This window comes from Rhinopithecus bieti, unplaced genomic scaffold (assembly GCF_001698545.2).
Source record: "Rhinopithecus bieti isolate Rb0 unplaced genomic scaffold, ASM169854v2 scaffold_38691, whole genome shotgun sequence".
Classification (NCBI taxonomy): domain Eukaryota; kingdom Metazoa; phylum Chordata; class Mammalia; order Primates; family Cercopithecidae; genus Rhinopithecus; species Rhinopithecus bieti.
Genome location: NW_016816690.1, coordinates 154781 through 172088, shown reverse-complemented (window position 1 = coordinate 172088; position 17308 = coordinate 154781). Strand labels below are relative to the sequence as shown.

The 17308-nt window shown below is 39.7% G+C and overlaps 1 protein-coding gene across 1 annotated transcript in view; it reads left to right on the top strand.

The window, feature by feature from the left end:
* The window catches only part of CPD (carboxypeptidase D), a 98782-nt gene that overhangs the window by 37473 nt on the left and 44001 nt on the right, over window positions 1–17308 (top strand). Inside the window, exons 3-7 of the mRNA XM_017855123.1 lie at window positions 9237–9379; window positions 10061–10230; window positions 11070–11419; window positions 11898–12089; window positions 15784–15951. Coding sequence (XP_017710612.1) covers window positions 9237–9379; window positions 10061–10230; window positions 11070–11419; window positions 11898–12089; window positions 15784–15951 — 1023 coding nt within the window. The remainder of the gene's footprint in view (window positions 1–9236; window positions 9380–10060; window positions 10231–11069; window positions 11420–11897; window positions 12090–15783; window positions 15952–17308) is intronic.

Sequence of the window (17308 nt, the reverse complement as noted above, 5' to 3'; positions counted from 1 at the left end):
TTAGGAACTCTTGTAAGGCAGGACTTGTGGTGACAAAATCTCTCAGTATTTACTTGTCTGTAAAGGATTTTATTTGTCCTTCACTTATGAAGCCTAGTTGGGCTGGATATGAAATTCTGGATTGAAAATTCTTTTTTTTAAGAATGTTGAATATTGGCCCCCACTCTCTTCTGGCTTGTGGGGTTTCTGCCGAGAGATCTGCTGTTAGTCTGATGGGCTTTCCTTTGTGAGTGACCTGACCGTTCTCTCTGGCTGCCCTTACCATTTTTTCCTTCATTTCAGCCTTGATGAATCTGAAAGTTATGTGTCTTGGGATTGCTCTTCTTGAGGAGTATCTTTGTGGTGTTCTCTGTATTTCCTGAATTTGAATATTGGCCTGCCTTGCTAGGTTGCGGAAGTTCTCCTGGATAATATCCTGAAGAGTGTTTTCTAACTTGGTTTCATTCTCCCCGTCACTTTCAGGTACACCAGTCAAACGTAGATTTGGTCTTTTTACATAGTCCCATATTTCTTGGAGGCTTTGTTCATTTCTTTTTACTCTTTTTTCTCTAATCTTGTCTTCTCACTTTATTTAATTAATTTGATCTTCAATCACTGATACCCTTTTTTCCACTTGATCGAATCGGCTGTTGAAGCTTGTGCATGTGTCATGAAGTTCTTGTGCTGTGGTTTTCAGCTCTGTCAGGTCATTTAAGGTCTTCCCTACACTGTTTATTCTAGTTAGCCATTCGTCTAACCTTTTTTCAAGGTTTTTAGCTTCCTTGCAATGGGTTTGTTATTACTGACCTTCAGAAGCCTACTTCTGTCAACTAGGCAAAGTCGTTCTCCATCCAGTTTTGTTCTGTTGCTGACAAGGGGCTGTGATCCTTTGCAGGAGAAGAGGTGCTCTGGTTTTTGGAATTTTTAGCTTTTCAGGTCTGGTTTCTCCCCATCTTTGTGGTTTTATCTACCTTTGGTCTTTGATGTTGGTGACCTACCGATGGGGTTTTGGTGTGGATATCCTTTTTGCTGATGTTGATGCTATTCCTTCCTGTTTGTTAGTTTTCCTTCTAACAGGCCCTTCAGCTGCAGGTCTGTTGGAATTTGCTGGAGGTCCACTCCAGACCCTGTTTGCCTAGGTGTCACCAGCGGAGGCTGCGGAACAGCAAGTATTACAGAACAGTAAATATTGCTGCCTGATCCTTCCTCTGGAAGCTTCATCCCAGAGGGGCACCCAATTGTATGAGGTGTCTGTCGGCCCCTACTGGGAGGTGTCTCCCAGTCAGGCTACACGGGGATCAGGGACCCACTTGAAGAGGCACTCTGTTTGTTCTCAGAGCTTCAATGCCATGCTGGGAGAACCACCGCTCTCTTCAGAGCTGTCAGTCAGGGACGTTTAAATCTGCAGAGGTTGTCTGCTGCCTTTTTTTCAGCTGTGCCATGCCCACAGAGGTGGAATCTATAGAGGCAGTAGGCCTTGCTGAGCTGCGGTGGGCTCTGCCCAGTTTGAGCTTCCCAGCCGCTTTGTTTACCTACTCAAGCCTCAGATATGGCAGACATCCCTTCCCCCATGAGGCTGCAGCCTCCCAGGTTAATCTCAGACTGCTGCAGTAGCAGTGAGCAAGGCTCCGTGGGCGTGGGACCCGCTGAGCCAGGCACAGGAGGTAATCTGCTGGGTTTCCGGTTGCTAAGACCATGGGAAAAGTGTAGTATTTGTGCGGAAGAGTACTGTTTTTCCAGGTACAGTCTGTCACAGCTCCCCTTGGCTAGGAAAGGGAAATCCCCCGATCCCTTGCACTTCCCAGGTAAGGCAACACCCTTCCCTGCTTTGGCTCGCCCTCCCTGGGCTGCATCCACTCTTCAACCAGTCCCGATAAGATGAACCAGGTACCCCAGTTGGAAATGCAGAAATCTACCCCTCTTCTGTGTCAATCTTGTCGATCTCACTGGTTGCTGCAGACCAGAGCTGTTCCTATATGGCCATCTTGGAAGCAACTGAAATTGTTATTTTTATGTGTTCTCTGTTTTGCTTCCTCACCAAGACTCTACACTCTGGATGGAAGTATATCTCTTGTTTATAATTCCCGATAATCTTAGTATAATACCTTACACACAATGACCATTGTATTGTGACCAATGTAGTAGTAAAAATTGGAAAAGATTTTCAATAAATATTATGTACAATGAATGCATGTATGTGTTTACGTGTATATGTACAAGTGAAAGTTACCAAAGATGATTATAGGTCAGCAGTGACTAAAGGTGACTAATACCACCTAATGACTAAATATGACTTGCTAGGGATAGGAAAATCAGCATCTTACCCATTTCCTGCCAGACTCAAGGTGAATAAGGGAAAGCTAAAAGATTGCCTTGCCCTAGGAAACAAGGTTAAGACCAAGTTACTAGGCTTATGGTGGTTATAAAGCTACAAATATTCTGAGTAGACAAAGTCTGTTTGACATCTGCATATGGATATTCAATGGGCATTTCAAACTTAATGCATTAAAAACAAACATCTTAATTTCCCATTGCTCCAACCTCCCTTTATTCATTTAACATATATTTATTGAAGGGCTACTATGTGGCAGGTACTGTTTTAGTGCTTGGAATGTCCATCAATGGGCATAACAAAGATCTTTGCCTTTGTGTTTATAATCTGGCAGGAAGAAACAGGCAGTAAATAATAAACGTCATAGGTGAATTGTTAAGTGTTGTAGAAAAAGCAACAAGGTAGAAAAAGGGTAAGAGGAACTGGGAGCGCTGGTGGGATGGGCTTGGGGATAGTGATGGAGAGATGTAAGTAGCAACTTCAAATGGGGAGGTCAGGATGACTTGACTTCATTGTCAGGTTGAAACTGGAGTGAAGAGCTGGAGTTGAGGGAGTTAGTCAAGTAATAAGGATATCCGAGGGAAGAGCATTCCAGCAAAGGGAACAAGTAGCGTAAAGTCAGGAGGTACTTAAGAGTATCCAGTGAACAGCAAGGAGGCCGTGTGTCTGGTGCAGAGCCAATGATGGGGAGAGTATAAAAGGAAGGAAGGCTGGGTGATGGGGGTCAAATCATACAGGGCCTTAGGCCACTGAAAAGACTTTGGCCTTTAGTCTGAGTGAAATACAGGGAGTCTCTGAACTGGTTTGAACAGAGAAATAACATCTGATTTGCATTTTAACAGAATTACTCTGGCATCTCCGTTGAGGAAATGGGTAAGGGCAGGAACAGGGGAACCTCTGAAGAGTGATTGCAGAGGCCTGGCACAGTGGCTCATGCCTGTGATTCCAGCACTTTGGGAGGCTGAGGCAGGCAGATCATGAAGTCAGGAGATCGAGACCATCCTGACCAACATGGTGAAACCCTGTCTCTAATAAAAATACAAAAAATTAGCCAGGCATGGTGGCGGGCGCCTGTAGTCCCAGCTACTCGGGAGACTGAGGCAGGAGAATGGTGTGAACCTGGGAGGCAGAGCTTGCAGTGAGCCGAGATTGCACCACTGCACTCCAGCCTGGGTGACAGAGCGAGACTGTCTCGACAACAACAAAAAAAGAGTGATTGCAGAAATACATGCAGAGAAATGGCAGTGGCTTGTACAGGGCCACAGCAATGGAGATGAGGATAAATTTTTTGATTCTGAATATATTTTGAAGTTAGAGTCAGCATGGTTTTCTGACACTTTGGATATAAAATGTGAATCCAAGGCTTTTTGCCTGAGCAACTATTTAATAGAAGGATGAAAGTGCCATTAACTGCAGTGGGAAAGACTGTGGGTGGAGCAGGTTTGGAGAAGATGAGTAGTTCAGTTTTGGATATGTTAAGTTTGTGATATCCAAGTAAAGATTTTGAATAGGCAGTTGGATGTACAAGTCTGGAATCTGGGAAGAAGTCCAGGCTGGAGACAGAAATTTGAGAGTCGTTACCCTGTAGATCATGTTTAAAACCACAGGACTGTATGAGTTTCATTATACCAAGGAAATAAGCAGTAAGAGAAGAGGACCAAGGGCAGAACCTTAGGGATGCCACCTCTGTTGCCTTTGTTCTTTTTCATCTTTTCAGTAAATGGCACTACTATCTCCCTGATTTCTGAAGCCTAAAATCTAGAAGTCGTCCTTGATTTCTTCCTTCTGTATCCAGACCTGTCCTCTTTGTCTCCACTACCACCAGCCTAGTCCAAGTCTTCTAATTCATCTCCATGCTTCCTCATTTGCCCCCCTACAGTCATTTTCCATCCAGCAGTCAGAATGATATTGACAGAATGAAGGTAATTCCAATTGTATCACACCTCTGTGCAAAACCTGCCAGTGTTCTGCACAGCAAACATTGTGAATGAATGTTCTGACTCACAAATCAGTGTGAAATATTGTCAAACATGAAACAACAGAGTGAAAAGGCAGCCTACAGAAAGGAAAAAAATATTTTTGCCCTAATAAAATATTAACCCCCTAAAAATATCCAGAATATACAAAGAACTCCTACAACATAACCATAAAAAACAAATAATCTAATTTAAAAATGGGCAAAGGACTTAAATGGACATTTCTCTAAAGAAGATATACACATGGCCAACAAACATTGAAAAGATGCTCTACGTCGTGAATCATCACATACCCATATTCATTGCAGCATTATTCACAATTACCAAGAGGTGGAAGCAGCTAAATGTCAGTTGACAGATGAGTGGATAAAGAAAAGTTTGTATACTCAAAAAATGGAATCTTATTCAACCTTAAAAAAGAAGGAAATCCTATCATTTGCTATAACATCGCTGAACCTTAGGGATATTATGCTAAGTGAAATAAGCCAAAAAGACAAAATACTGCATGATTTCAGTTATATGAAGTATCTGAAGTAGTCAAACTCTTAGAAACAGAAAATAGAAGAGTGGTTGCCAGGAGCTGGGGAGACTGGCAAAAGGGAGTTGTTTATAATGGATATGGAGCTTCATTTTTTGTGAGATGAAAATGTTCTAGAGCTCTATTGCACGACAATGTGAATATAGTTAACACGACTGTACTGTACATGTAAAAATGGTTAATATGGTGAATTTTGTATTGTGTGTTCTTTAGTGCAATAAAACAAAAACCAAATCCCTCCTGTGGTTCCTACTGCAGTTAGAATAAAATCCCCAACTTCTTACCCTAGCTGCCAAAGCTGTTTATGATCTTGTTTTGCCAGAATCCCTCAACTTCATCTTGTGCCATTCTTCCCTTGTCTGTTATTGTCCAGCCACAGTAGCTTTCTTTCTGTTCCTTACACTCACCAAACTTTTCCCCTGCCTTTGGAATGTTCTTCCCGCTGACTTTTACCAGGCTGGCTGCATCTTGTTTTTTCAGATCTTGACTTAATATTACCTCCTCATGAAGCCTTTTTGTGACTACCTAGTCTCTAGTTGCCACCAATCACTAGCTATATCATGTCACTGTACTTAAATTTCTAGGCTGGGTGCGGTGGCTCACGCCTGTAATCCCAGCACTTTGGGAGGCTGAGGCAGGTGGATCACGAGGTCAAGAGATGGAGACTGTCCTGGCCAACATGGTGAAACCCCATCTCTACTAAAAATACAAAAAATTAGCTGGGTGTGGTGGCGTGAGCCTGTAGTCCTAGCTACTCGGGAGGTTGAGGCAGGAAAATTGCTTGAATCTGGGAGGTGGAGGTTACAGTGAGCCAAGATCATGCCACTGTCCTCCAGCCTGGCGTCAGAGCGAGACTCAGTCTCTAAAACAAACAAACAAACAAAATTCTGCATAGCACTTCTCACTATCTGATATTTTTCTTATTTATATTTGTTTACTGTCTGCTTCCCCTATATAATAATTTTATAAGTTTTTTATATTTTAGAATTTAAAGTTTTTAAACTTTAAAAGAATGTTATGAGAAAGCAGGGACCTTGTCTGTTTTGTTCATCACCGTATCCCAAGCACCTAGAATAGTGCCTGGCATATAGTAGGTGCCCAATAAATATTTGCTGAATGAAAACTAAGCTTCCTATTCTTAAATGATCATTTCTTGAAAAGGACTACTCTTCTCTCCAAGCTCTAGACCTGTCTTTTTGAATTCCTTCTTGGGTATTTCTGTCTAAATATTCTACAGATACCTCGAATTCAACATGCCCCTTTCTGCTCAGTTACTCTTGCAGACCTTATTTTTTCTCTGTTAATGGCATCATCATTAGCCTGATTGATCAGGCCAGAGGTCCTCTTTGATTCCTTTCTTTCTCTCAACTCCCACTATCTATCAGATCCTATCAGTATCTTATCTCACATCTTTCCCTTTTCTTCCACACAGTTGCCACCACAACATTTTAGGCCTAATTACTTTTTACTTGGATCATTGTAAGAAACTGCCTGACTGGGCTTTTTGCTTCCAATCCCGCACACTTTTCCAGACCGTACTATCTTCTGTTCATCATGCTACTTTTCTATTCAAAACTAACAGACGAGATGTCATTTTTTTATGCCTTGGAAAGCCATGGAAACCTTTATCCTCAGCCTCCTTTAGACCCCAGTTACCTTTCTAGCCTCATCATTCAAGACACCCCTGCAGCTCTGTGCTCCTGCCCTCATTCTGTGGCCTTATCAGCGTCATAACTGGTGGTCAGCATACACCAGCAGCCTCCACCTTTACAAAGCCATTTCCCTTGACTACAGTGCTCCTGAACCCCAACATCTCTTTGGCTGACTCATAGTTTTGTCTTTAAGATCTAACTAAAAAACTGCCTCCCCAAGAAGCCTTTACAGATCTTCCCTCAACTCCAAAATTGAAATTAGTGGCATAGACCCATAATATCTCTATTATTAATATCATTTTTTTTCTTTTTTTCTTTTTTTTCCAAGATAGGATCTTACTTTGTTACCCAGACTGGAGTGCAGTGGTGCAATCTTGGCTCACTGCAGCGTTGACCTCCTGAGCTTAAGCGATCCTCGCACCTCAACCTCCTGAGTAGCTGTGATGACAGGCATGTGTCACCATGCCCAGCTAATTTTTTTGTATTTTTTTGTAGAGATGGGGTTTTGCTGTGTTACCTAGGCTGGTCTCGACCTCCTGAGCTCAAGAAATCTGCCCAGCCTCCCAAAATATTTATTGAGCACCTACTATATGCTAGGCACTATTTTAGGTACTGCCCTCAGCCTCCCAAAGTGTTAGGATTACAGGCATGAGCCACCTCGCCCAGCCTATTATCGTTTTTTAAATTGTGGTAAAGTATACATAATATAAAATTTACCATTGTAACTATTTTTAAGGGTATAATTCCCTATAATTAAGTGCATTTACATTGCTGTACAACATTCACCACTCTCCTCTACTATCATATTTAATTATTTATGGATGTGGTTGTCCCCTCCTCTGATTGGAAACAAATGCTTGGCATTATTTGTAAGTGCTGAATTAACATGGATGAACATGAATATAATCAGATCATCTCCTGAGATGAGACGTCACATCACCAGCATCCTTGTGATCCTGCTTAGTTAACTTTAGGATTGTGTTCAGTTTTCTTCTTTGTATTTATTCAAAATGGCATTGGTTAGAGTTTATGGAATCCTGGATTTTTAAATGTTCTTTGCCCAATTTCTTCTTTAGAAGTTTTTGATGCTTTACACTTAACCTAACTTTTTTGTCTTACCGGTATCTATCCTATAAATATGCCAGTGAAATGGAGCATATTGCGTTAGGTAAGGTGTGCATATTTCAAGAACTAGATGTGTTTCAAAGCACGTAATGAAACTTCAGCGAAAATGAGGGTAAGAGTTTAGGCTCCAATAATATTGCTACGATTTTATTTCTGTCAAAGTTTTGTTATTTTTGCTATATTGTTTGCTTTTCTTCAATGTTTTATAAGCCCCTGTTCTTTGATGAACTCCTAATAAGCTGTGCTTAAAACTATGACATTGACCTTTCTCCAGAAACAGGTTTCAGAATTGTCTGTTTTTCACATTCTCTCCCTGCCTTTTCTCTTGTAATCAAATCAGCATGTTTTGTTTTGTTTTGTTTTGGAGATGGAGTCTCACTCTGTTGTCCAGGCTGGAGTGCAGTGGCACTATCTTTGCTAATTGCAACCTCTGCCTCCTGGGTTCAAGCAATTCTTCTGCCTCAGCCTCCCCAGTAGCTGGGACTACAGGCATGTGCCACCACACCCAGCTAATTTTTTGTATTTTTAGTAGAGACAGGGTTTCACCATGTTGCCCAGGCTAGTCTTGAACTCCTGAACTCAGGCAATCTGCCCTTCTCCACTTCACAAAGTGCTAGGATTACAGGCATGGGCCATTGTGCCTGGCCCAAATCAGCATGTGTTTTAAACATCATAGAATGCGAGGGTTGGAAGGGTCTTTTGTGATCAGCTAACATTCACTTTGCATATAACTAACTAACTAACTAAATAAATAAAGACCCATGTTAATGCCAAAGAGTTCTCATCTAGTAAGTGGCAGAAGAATCTATGATGGAAGCATATCTTTTGGTGCTGTCAATGGAAGGGAAGTTATTCTCCCTCCTGATCTGAAGGGTCCTGTGTGACATCATCTGAGATGCACTGGGGGTTGAGGAAAGATGACCCTTAAAATCTACATTTGTGCTTTGCAAGAGCAAGGCAAGATCATAGAGAAGTTACACATGCTCCTTTCTTCACTTTTTAGTCTTTATCCACTAAAAACAAGATGTGAGAAAATCAAGTGACAAGAATGATAGGGTGAATGATAGGCTGTCAACAAAATGAGTGTGTGGGCTTATATAGGTATAAACGTGGTGAAGGTCATAGACCATGGATACTTACTCCCTTTTAAGTTTAACCACCTTCCATTTAACACATTTTGAAAGAATTTATTGTGTCTTATTTTCCCCTTTGTGCCCCACTTTTCGTATCTGTAAAATGGATGAAATAGTAGTATCGGAAATAGTACATACAATTGCTGTAAAGATTAAATGCTAATACACATAAAGCTCTTAGAACAGGTCTGGTATATAGTAAACACTCAAAGCTATTATCGTTAGTGTTACTGGTATTAACTGATATCTTTGTACTTTTCATAACTGCTCATTCTATTAATTAAATGTATTTTTCACTATATGTTCTTTTTCAATGTATATTCCTTTTAACCTTCCTTCTTAGCCTCCACTATAGTTCAGATGCCTGCTCCAATTTCAAACAATTTAATGAAAAGAAAAGAAAATTTATACATGCAGAGTTGGCTGATTTAATTTCTTCAGTCTTTTGGAGGGTGTAATTATTTTCCTTCTGAGAGTAAACTTATTTTTTCCATGTTACAGGTGGTATGCAAGATTACAATTATGTGTGGGCCAACTGTTTTGAGATCACATTAGAACTGTCTTGTTGCAAGTACCCACCTGCTTCACAGCTTCGACAAGAATGGGAGAACAATCGTGAGTCTTTGATCACATTGATTGAAAAGGTAAAAGTAGATGACTGGAAGGTTGGGGTATAGGAACAGGATTAAATAAGGGAGAAATCTGGATGCATGTGAATGACAATCTATACAGTATTAGATGTCCTTTATCTGTTTTTACTACTTAAGATTATAAATTATCTTTAAAGATTATTAGATTATAATCTATTAAAACATATTCTAGTTCTGCTTCACCTGCCTCTTACCCCCAGCTCTCTGCTCCATAGGGCTTCCTTTGCCTGTCTTGGAACACTTACTTGTACAAACTGAAATAATTAGCCAAATTTGTACTTTCAGGTTCTTACAATGTCATGTGATCATATTTGCTAGTGAGCCTTTACCACTATATGAACCATGGACATCAGTTTAATTTAAACATCACACAGACTAATACAGCAATTGGATACACCAGCAATTACACTTTGTTGAGAAAATTAGAAGTCTGGCTTTGAGGAGAGGGAATTTTAAAAGCACCTTACTAGTGTCGAGTTCAGACACATGGCTCAAGTTTAAGGATTTAATACTTCTGTCTGTATTTTATTTAAACTTCAAGGGATTGAAAATGTTTTGGGGGAGAGAGAAGAGTCACTTTATTTTTTTAGAAATTCTACTATCAGTGCAGAAAAAAGTTGTGCCCTCTTGCCTTCTAAATTCATGGTCTCTGAACTTGGATTCTTGTCTTCTTAGGTTCACATTGGAGTGAAAGGATTTGTTAAAGATTCCATAACAGGATCTGGTTTAGAGAATGCAACTATCTCAGTGGCTGGTATTAATCATAATATCACAACAGGCAGATTTGGTGATTTCTACCGATTACTTGTTCCTGGAACTTACAACCTTACAGTAGTTTTAACTGGGTAAGAATTTAGACTATGTAGACTCTTAGTTAAAATGTCAAGTCTCTGTTTTATATCTAAGACAGAAATATAGTCTAGTACATGTTGTTTATTTTTTGTGGCTTTTGTTTTTCTTTATTTTCTGATTTTTCTCCTTTTGTAATAAGAAAATACTATTGTGGAGTTTTTTGTCACGTAGTCTAATAGTACAGTGGGATATGAAGCACAGTTGTAGCAATAGAGGAAGGACAGTTTTTAAAACTTGAAAAGATATTCAGCTGTGTAAAGCATTGCCTTAAAGCTAACTGAATACCAGAGTAGAAGAAACCCAGTGCTCTGTAAATTACACTTTTGAAGAACTGTCCTAACAGCTTTCTAATATATTAAATGAGTGGTTTCCCACCTCCCCTGGAAAGCTTTCTGGAAGCTCACTTTGATAAGGATTTAATTGATAACCTTTAATCTTGAACTTTCGTACTTGAAAAAGAAGTTGGAATGTCAGTTTGATAAGACACTGTAAAGAATTGTGTAATTTATCCCTTCTTTGAGTACTGTAGCAGTGGTTACAATGGAGTAACAGCCGCATCTTTCAACATGTTCTTTCCTTTGAATGTAGTTTTTTTGGTATACATTCTAGTGCGTGGTACTTGAGAAGATTTGGTAAGAGAAATAGTTGTTTAATCTGGGGTTCTTTGTGAGATAATGTCCTAAAACTCTTAAATTTACACATCTCTATTTAGTTTGAGTTTTGATAGATTGCTAAGCATAAGAAGATGAAAAGGCTTCTGTGCTTTTATAATGTTAAAGCATTGTATGTCTTAACTATAAACCGTTTACTTTTCCAATTTTTTTTTTTCCAGGTATATGCCATTGACTGTTACTAATATAGTGGTGAAAGAAGGACCAGCCACAGAGGTGGATTTGTCTCTTAGGCCAACTGTAACTTCAGTAATCCCTGACACGACAGAGGCTGTAGCAACTGCTAGCACAGTTGCTATACCTAATATTCTTTCTGGAACATCATCCTCCTACCAGCCAATACAGCCGAAGGACTTTCACCACCACCATTTCCCTGATATGGAAATCTTCTTGAGAAGGTTTGCCAATGAATATCCTAACATTACCCGGCTTTATTCATTGGGAAAATCAGTAGAGTCAAGAGAACTTTATGTGATGGAGATATCTGATAATCCAGGTGTCCATGAACCAGGTAATTGGTATGGTCTTACACATAATTTCAGTAGTGCCCCTCAAAGCCATGTTCAATATTGCTATGTTTCATCCAGAAAGGTCGCCTACAGTTTGTATAACTGGCATTAAGAAAACCTAACTAAAATTAAAAGAAAGCAAAAAAGAAAATGTAACCAATCTTTTCCCGGAAAAGAGGAAATCCTTTTGCTAACCCATATTAGGCATGGTATTTAATATGTGCATAGATTAGATTTATTCTGCTAATAGTGTTTTCTTTATTTATATTATATGGCATATATATGCTTTGAACCTGCTCAGACATATGTATTAGTAAGGAAACTGCTTTATAAGGTGTTTCTGAAGGTTTTTTCTGCCTCCTTTGCCAAAATACATGTTTAAAAAAATTTTTACAGGATTTATATATGTTGGGGAAAAAAACAGAGTCCATGATGATTAAAAAGGAAAAAAAGCCTTCCATGTAATTACTTTGTTTTCAGGTGAACCAGAATTTAAGTACATTGGAAATATGCATGGAAATGAAGTGGTTGGAAGAGAACTGCTGTTGAACCTCATCGAATACCTTTGTAAGAACTTTGGAACAGACCCTGAAGTCACAGATTTGGTTCATAGCACTAGAATTCACCTTATGCCATCCATGAATCCTGATGGGTATGAAAAGTCCCAGGAAGGTAAAGAATAGCTATTAATTCTTAATCATTTGATCATCATATAGAATGATTATTTTGATGTAGAACAGAATTTGAACTGGTTCTTTCGGAATTTCTTCCTATTTTTTTTCCTTATAATTTATGATTGATTTTAGCTCTTGTATTCTTATATGATGATCTGGTCTGTTCAGCAATTATGTGATCAAATTTATATATTTAGTGGTGTTTTCCACTTGGTAATGGTTTTTATTTACTAGAAATAGAATATAAGACTTTTACAAATTGTTTTATTTCAGCAATAGTTCTGTTGACAAAGAGTCAAACTCTGTAAGATATTTGAAGAGATTTATTCTGAGCCAAATATGAGTGACCATGGCTCATGACACAGCCCTCAGACCCTGACGACATGTGTTCAGGGTAGTCAGGGTGCAGCTTGGTTTTATACATTTTAAGAAGACATGAGATATCAATCAAACACATTTAAGATATACATTGGTTTGGTCCAAAAAGGGGGCGAGGGTTGAAAGAGTTATTATCAATTGAAAGGAATGTCTGGGTTAGGATAAGAGGTTGTAGTTACCAAAGTTTGATCATGTAGATGAAGCCTCCAGGTAGCAGGCTTCACAGAGAATAGATTGTAAATGTTTCTTATCAGACTTAAGGCCTCTGTTGGTATTAAATGTTGATTGGCTTTTCCTGATTTCCAAAAGAGAGGAGGCATAATGAGGCATGTCTGACCCCCATTTCCCGTTATGGCCTGAATCAGTCTTTCAGGTTAACTTTGGAATGCCCTGGTCAAGAGGAGGGAATCTATTCAGATAGGCCCTGCCTATTGAGCAGGGCCTTAGAATTTTATTTTGAGTTAAAGTTCTTATTAAATCATTATTTTGGGAACCTTATTTCATAAGTGAATAATCAAACCAGATATCTCTCTGAGCCAGTGACTCTGTTTTGACTCTTAGTTCTACTCCCTCTGCATGTTCCAGACTTGCTAATTTATTGACTTCCCAATTTCTTTGCCTTCTCTGGGCAAGCCCATCTTTCCTGGGGCATTATAGTATGGGCTGGGACAGCAGACCCTTATAAACAACACTACGGGAGTGAGAGTTCATCTTTTCCCAGCCCATGATTTCTTCCAGCCAATGATATCTATCAGGCCCCACAGTATAATATGGAGCCTCATGACTTATTACTAGCACTGACCTGACCATTGGGAGGATTAGTTGGTCATTAGTTGGTCATTAGTACCCAGGAGTTGGTCATTAGTACCCAGAAGCCCTCTTGAACAAATGGGCACAAGATCTTACTTATATATGTATATATTTCAGATTTTTCCCCCTAAGGTTCTCATTCTCTGTCAGTGCCACAGATCTCTCCTACATACTCCCCAGACCTTTCTGAAAGGTGGAACTAATTACACTAGTAAGCCCTCCAGTTTTCTTCAGTCTCTTGCAATTTTTCTCATTATAATGACAATAGTAAGGCTCCTACTCCCTATTAAAATGGAATATGCACAGTTAAGTTTAAATTGAACTTTCTCCTCCATCAGGTTAAACTTCCAGCTGTGTTCTTGGCTAACTTTACCTTTTTGTGATCACTTTAATGTGAGCATATCACAATTTTCTTTTCATTTGGTCTATTTCTTACAATGTCTTAGTGAGCTTTATACAAGCACACAGAGGAGTGTAGAGTTCCTGGCCAGGCGTAGTGGCTCACGCTTGTAATCCCAGCACTTTGAGAGGTTGAGATGGGTGGATCATTTGAGGCCAGGAGTTCAAGAGCAGCCTGGCCAACATGGTGAAACCCTGTTTCTACTAAAAATACAAAAAATTAGCTGGACGTGGTGGCACACACCTGTAATTCCAGCTACTTGGGGGGCTGAGGCACAAGAATTGCTTGAACCCGGGAGGTGGAGGTAGCAGTGAGCCAAGATGGCGCCACTGCACTATAGTCTAGGCCACAGAGAGAGACTCTGTCTCAAAAAAAAAAAAAAAAAACAAAGAGTATAGAGTTCCCCTCTGATCAGTAATTTCTATTCTACATTGTGATCATGTCATTATATGTGGATTAGTGACACTTAAACAGTTCTTTAATATAATTTGTCTAATTGGAATTTTTTTCCTCCCAGATTATGAGCAGAGGACAAAAATAAAACGATAATGGTTTTACCTTTCTGTTCAAAATATCTGGAAGAGATACAGTTTTTAAACACGCAGTGTGAAAAAGATGTGTTTTAATTGTAATGCCCGGCCAGGCACTGTGGCTCACGCCTGTAATCCCAGCACTTTGGGAGGCTGAGGCGGGTGGATCACAAGGTCAGGAGTTTGAGACCAGCCTGGTGAACATGGTGAAATCTCATCTCTACAAAAAATATAAAAAATTAGCTGGGCGTGGTGGTGCACACCTGTAATCCCAGCTACTGGCATGGCTGAGGCAGGAGAATCGCTTGAACCTGGGAAGCAGAGGTTGCAGTAAGCCGAGATTGTGCCATTGCACTCCAGCCTGGGCAACAAGGCGAGACTCCATCTCAAAAAAAAAAAAAAAAAAAAAAGTAATGTCTGACAGGTTCTTCCTGCCTGCTACACAGGCAAAACAGTGCACTGAGACCATGGTATCGCATTAAAGAGTTCAATTAATGCAAGGCCAGCCACGCAAGAGAACTGGAGTTATCACTCAAATCAGTCTCCCTGAAGGCTCAGAGATTAGGGTTTTTCAAAGATAGTTTGATGGACAAGGGGCTAGAGAATGGGTTGATTGGTTGGAGATGAAATCATAGGGATGTGGAAAACAGTCCTCATGTGCTGAGTCAGCTTCTGGTTGGGAGCCACAGGACCAGCTGAGTTACAAGTCACTGGTCCTGGTGACGTCAGCTGGTTGTCAGAAATGCAAAAGTCCGAAAAACATCTCAGAAGGCCAATCTTAGGTTCAATAGTGATGTTATCTACAGGAGTAGTTGGGGAAGTTACAAATCTTATAACTTCCAAAATGATGGCTGGTTATCCTTTAATTACACATACATGTTAGCCAAATTCAGGCCCCTCTTATAATCCCAACCTTGTGACCTTTCATTAGTTTTACAAAGGTGGTTTGGTTTTGGGAAAGGTTGTAATCATCCTTGCTTTAAAATTAAACTGTAAGCTAAATTTCTCCCAAAGTTAGCTTGGGCGATGCCCAGGAATGACCAAGGACAGCTTGGAGGTTAGAAGTAAGGTGGAGTCTGGCTAGGCGTGGTGGCTCACTCCTGTAATCCTAGCACTTTGGGAGGCTGAGGGGGGCGAGTCACCTGATGTCAGGAGTTCAAGACCAGCCTGGCCAACATGATGAAACCCCATCTCTACTAAAAAATACAAAAATTAGCCGGGCATAATGACAGGTGCCTGGAATCCCAGCTACTTGGGAGGCTGAGATGCGACAATTGCTTGAACCTGGGAGATGGTGGTTGCAGTGAGCTGAGATTGTGCCACTGCACTCCAGCCTGGGTGGCTGAGTGAGACTGCATCTCAAAAAAAAAAAAAAAAAAATGTGGAGTCAACTATGTCAGATTTGTCCTACTGTGATAATTTTGCAAAGACAGTTTCATAATCGTAGGTGATTGATAATAGTGAAGCCTGATGTGTTCACATTTGCCTTGAATTAAGGTATCTGAAGTAGTATGTGTTGGAATAAAATAGAAGTGAACATGGCTTATATTCACATCCGTTATCATATCATACAGGAGATTCAATAAGTGTAATTGGCAGAAACAACAGCAACAACTTTGACCTGAACCGAAATTTCCCAGACCAGTTTGTTCCGATCACAGATCCTACGCAACCAGAAACTATTGCTGTAATGAGCTGGATGAAGTCCTATCCATTTGTACTTTCAGCAAACCTGCATGGAGGTATGGCAACTTTATATTCTACTAATTAGTTCTTGTTGAGAGCATTTGGAAATCCTGGTGGAATTTTATCTGTTTGTAGCGTTATGCTTTCTTAAAATGAGTATTCTGTTACTGCTTTTATGGCAGACAACAGTGAAGGTCTTTTCTCATTACTTTTTCAGCCAGTGTCCTGGCTATTTCTTTCCTCCTGCTTTCTCTCATTTTTTTCCTCCTCTTCTCTTCTCCTTCTACCCCCGTCTCTTCTCTCCACCCTTTCTCCTCTCCTTTCTCACCTACTACTTCTCTCTCTCCCTTCTCTTATCTCCTCTCTCCTTTCTTCTCTGTCTTGTCTTTTTTCTCCTCTCCCCTCCTTCTCCCTTGTCTCTCCCTCTATTCTGCTGTTCCTCCTCCTCTCCTCTTCCTCTCATAGTTCTTCAGGTATTTTGTATTTATCTCTCACACTGGGAACTTGGTAACATATTCTTTGTCATTAATAAAAATTGATCCAAATGTTTAGTTCTGTTTTCTCCCTGAAGTTTAATAAATTCTTTCATGTAAATTTAGATTTTGGTATTCTCTATTTTTCACTTGGTATGTCCTTAACTGCAGCAAAATAATCACATTTTCATGTAGTACCTGAGCTCATATACCTCCATATAATTTAGCAGGGATGGATCGGTTGAATAGAATGAGTGTCAAGATTAAAAATCACCACAATGTCCAACTAAGGTTGCGAATAAGAGTGAAGATATCAGTATCCAAGAGAACCAAAATGTGTCCACACATAAACTCACTTAAACAAAATGTTCACTCATTTAATGTACAGTGCTCATGTATATGAATGTTCAGTGTACACAAATGTTCATTCAGGATTATTCACAATAACAAAAAAGTAGAAACAACCCAAACAACCATCATCTGATAAATGGATAAATAAAATGTGGTCTGCCCTTACAATGAATATTATTTGTCTCGAAAAGGAGTCAAGTGCTGATACATGCTATAACATAGATCCTTGAAACCTTATGCTAAGTGACAAAAGCCAGTCATAAGAGACCACATGGCACGTGATTATTATTTTTTTTATCAAGTTAATGATTATATTTTAATGAAATTTTTAGAGTAGGCATATCCGTAGAGACAGAAAGTAGATTAAAGATTGCATTGGGCTGGAGTGAATAGTGGTAGGAGGTGATAGGGGGGTGACTGCTAGTGGATTTTGGGCTTTCTTTTTGGAGTTATGAAAATGTTCTATAACTAGATAGTGGTAGTGGTTGTACAACCCTGTGAATATAAACAACTTTAAATGGGTGAATTGCATGGTATTTGAATTACATCAGTAAAACTGCTAAAAAAAAAAAAAAAAAAAAAAAAAAAA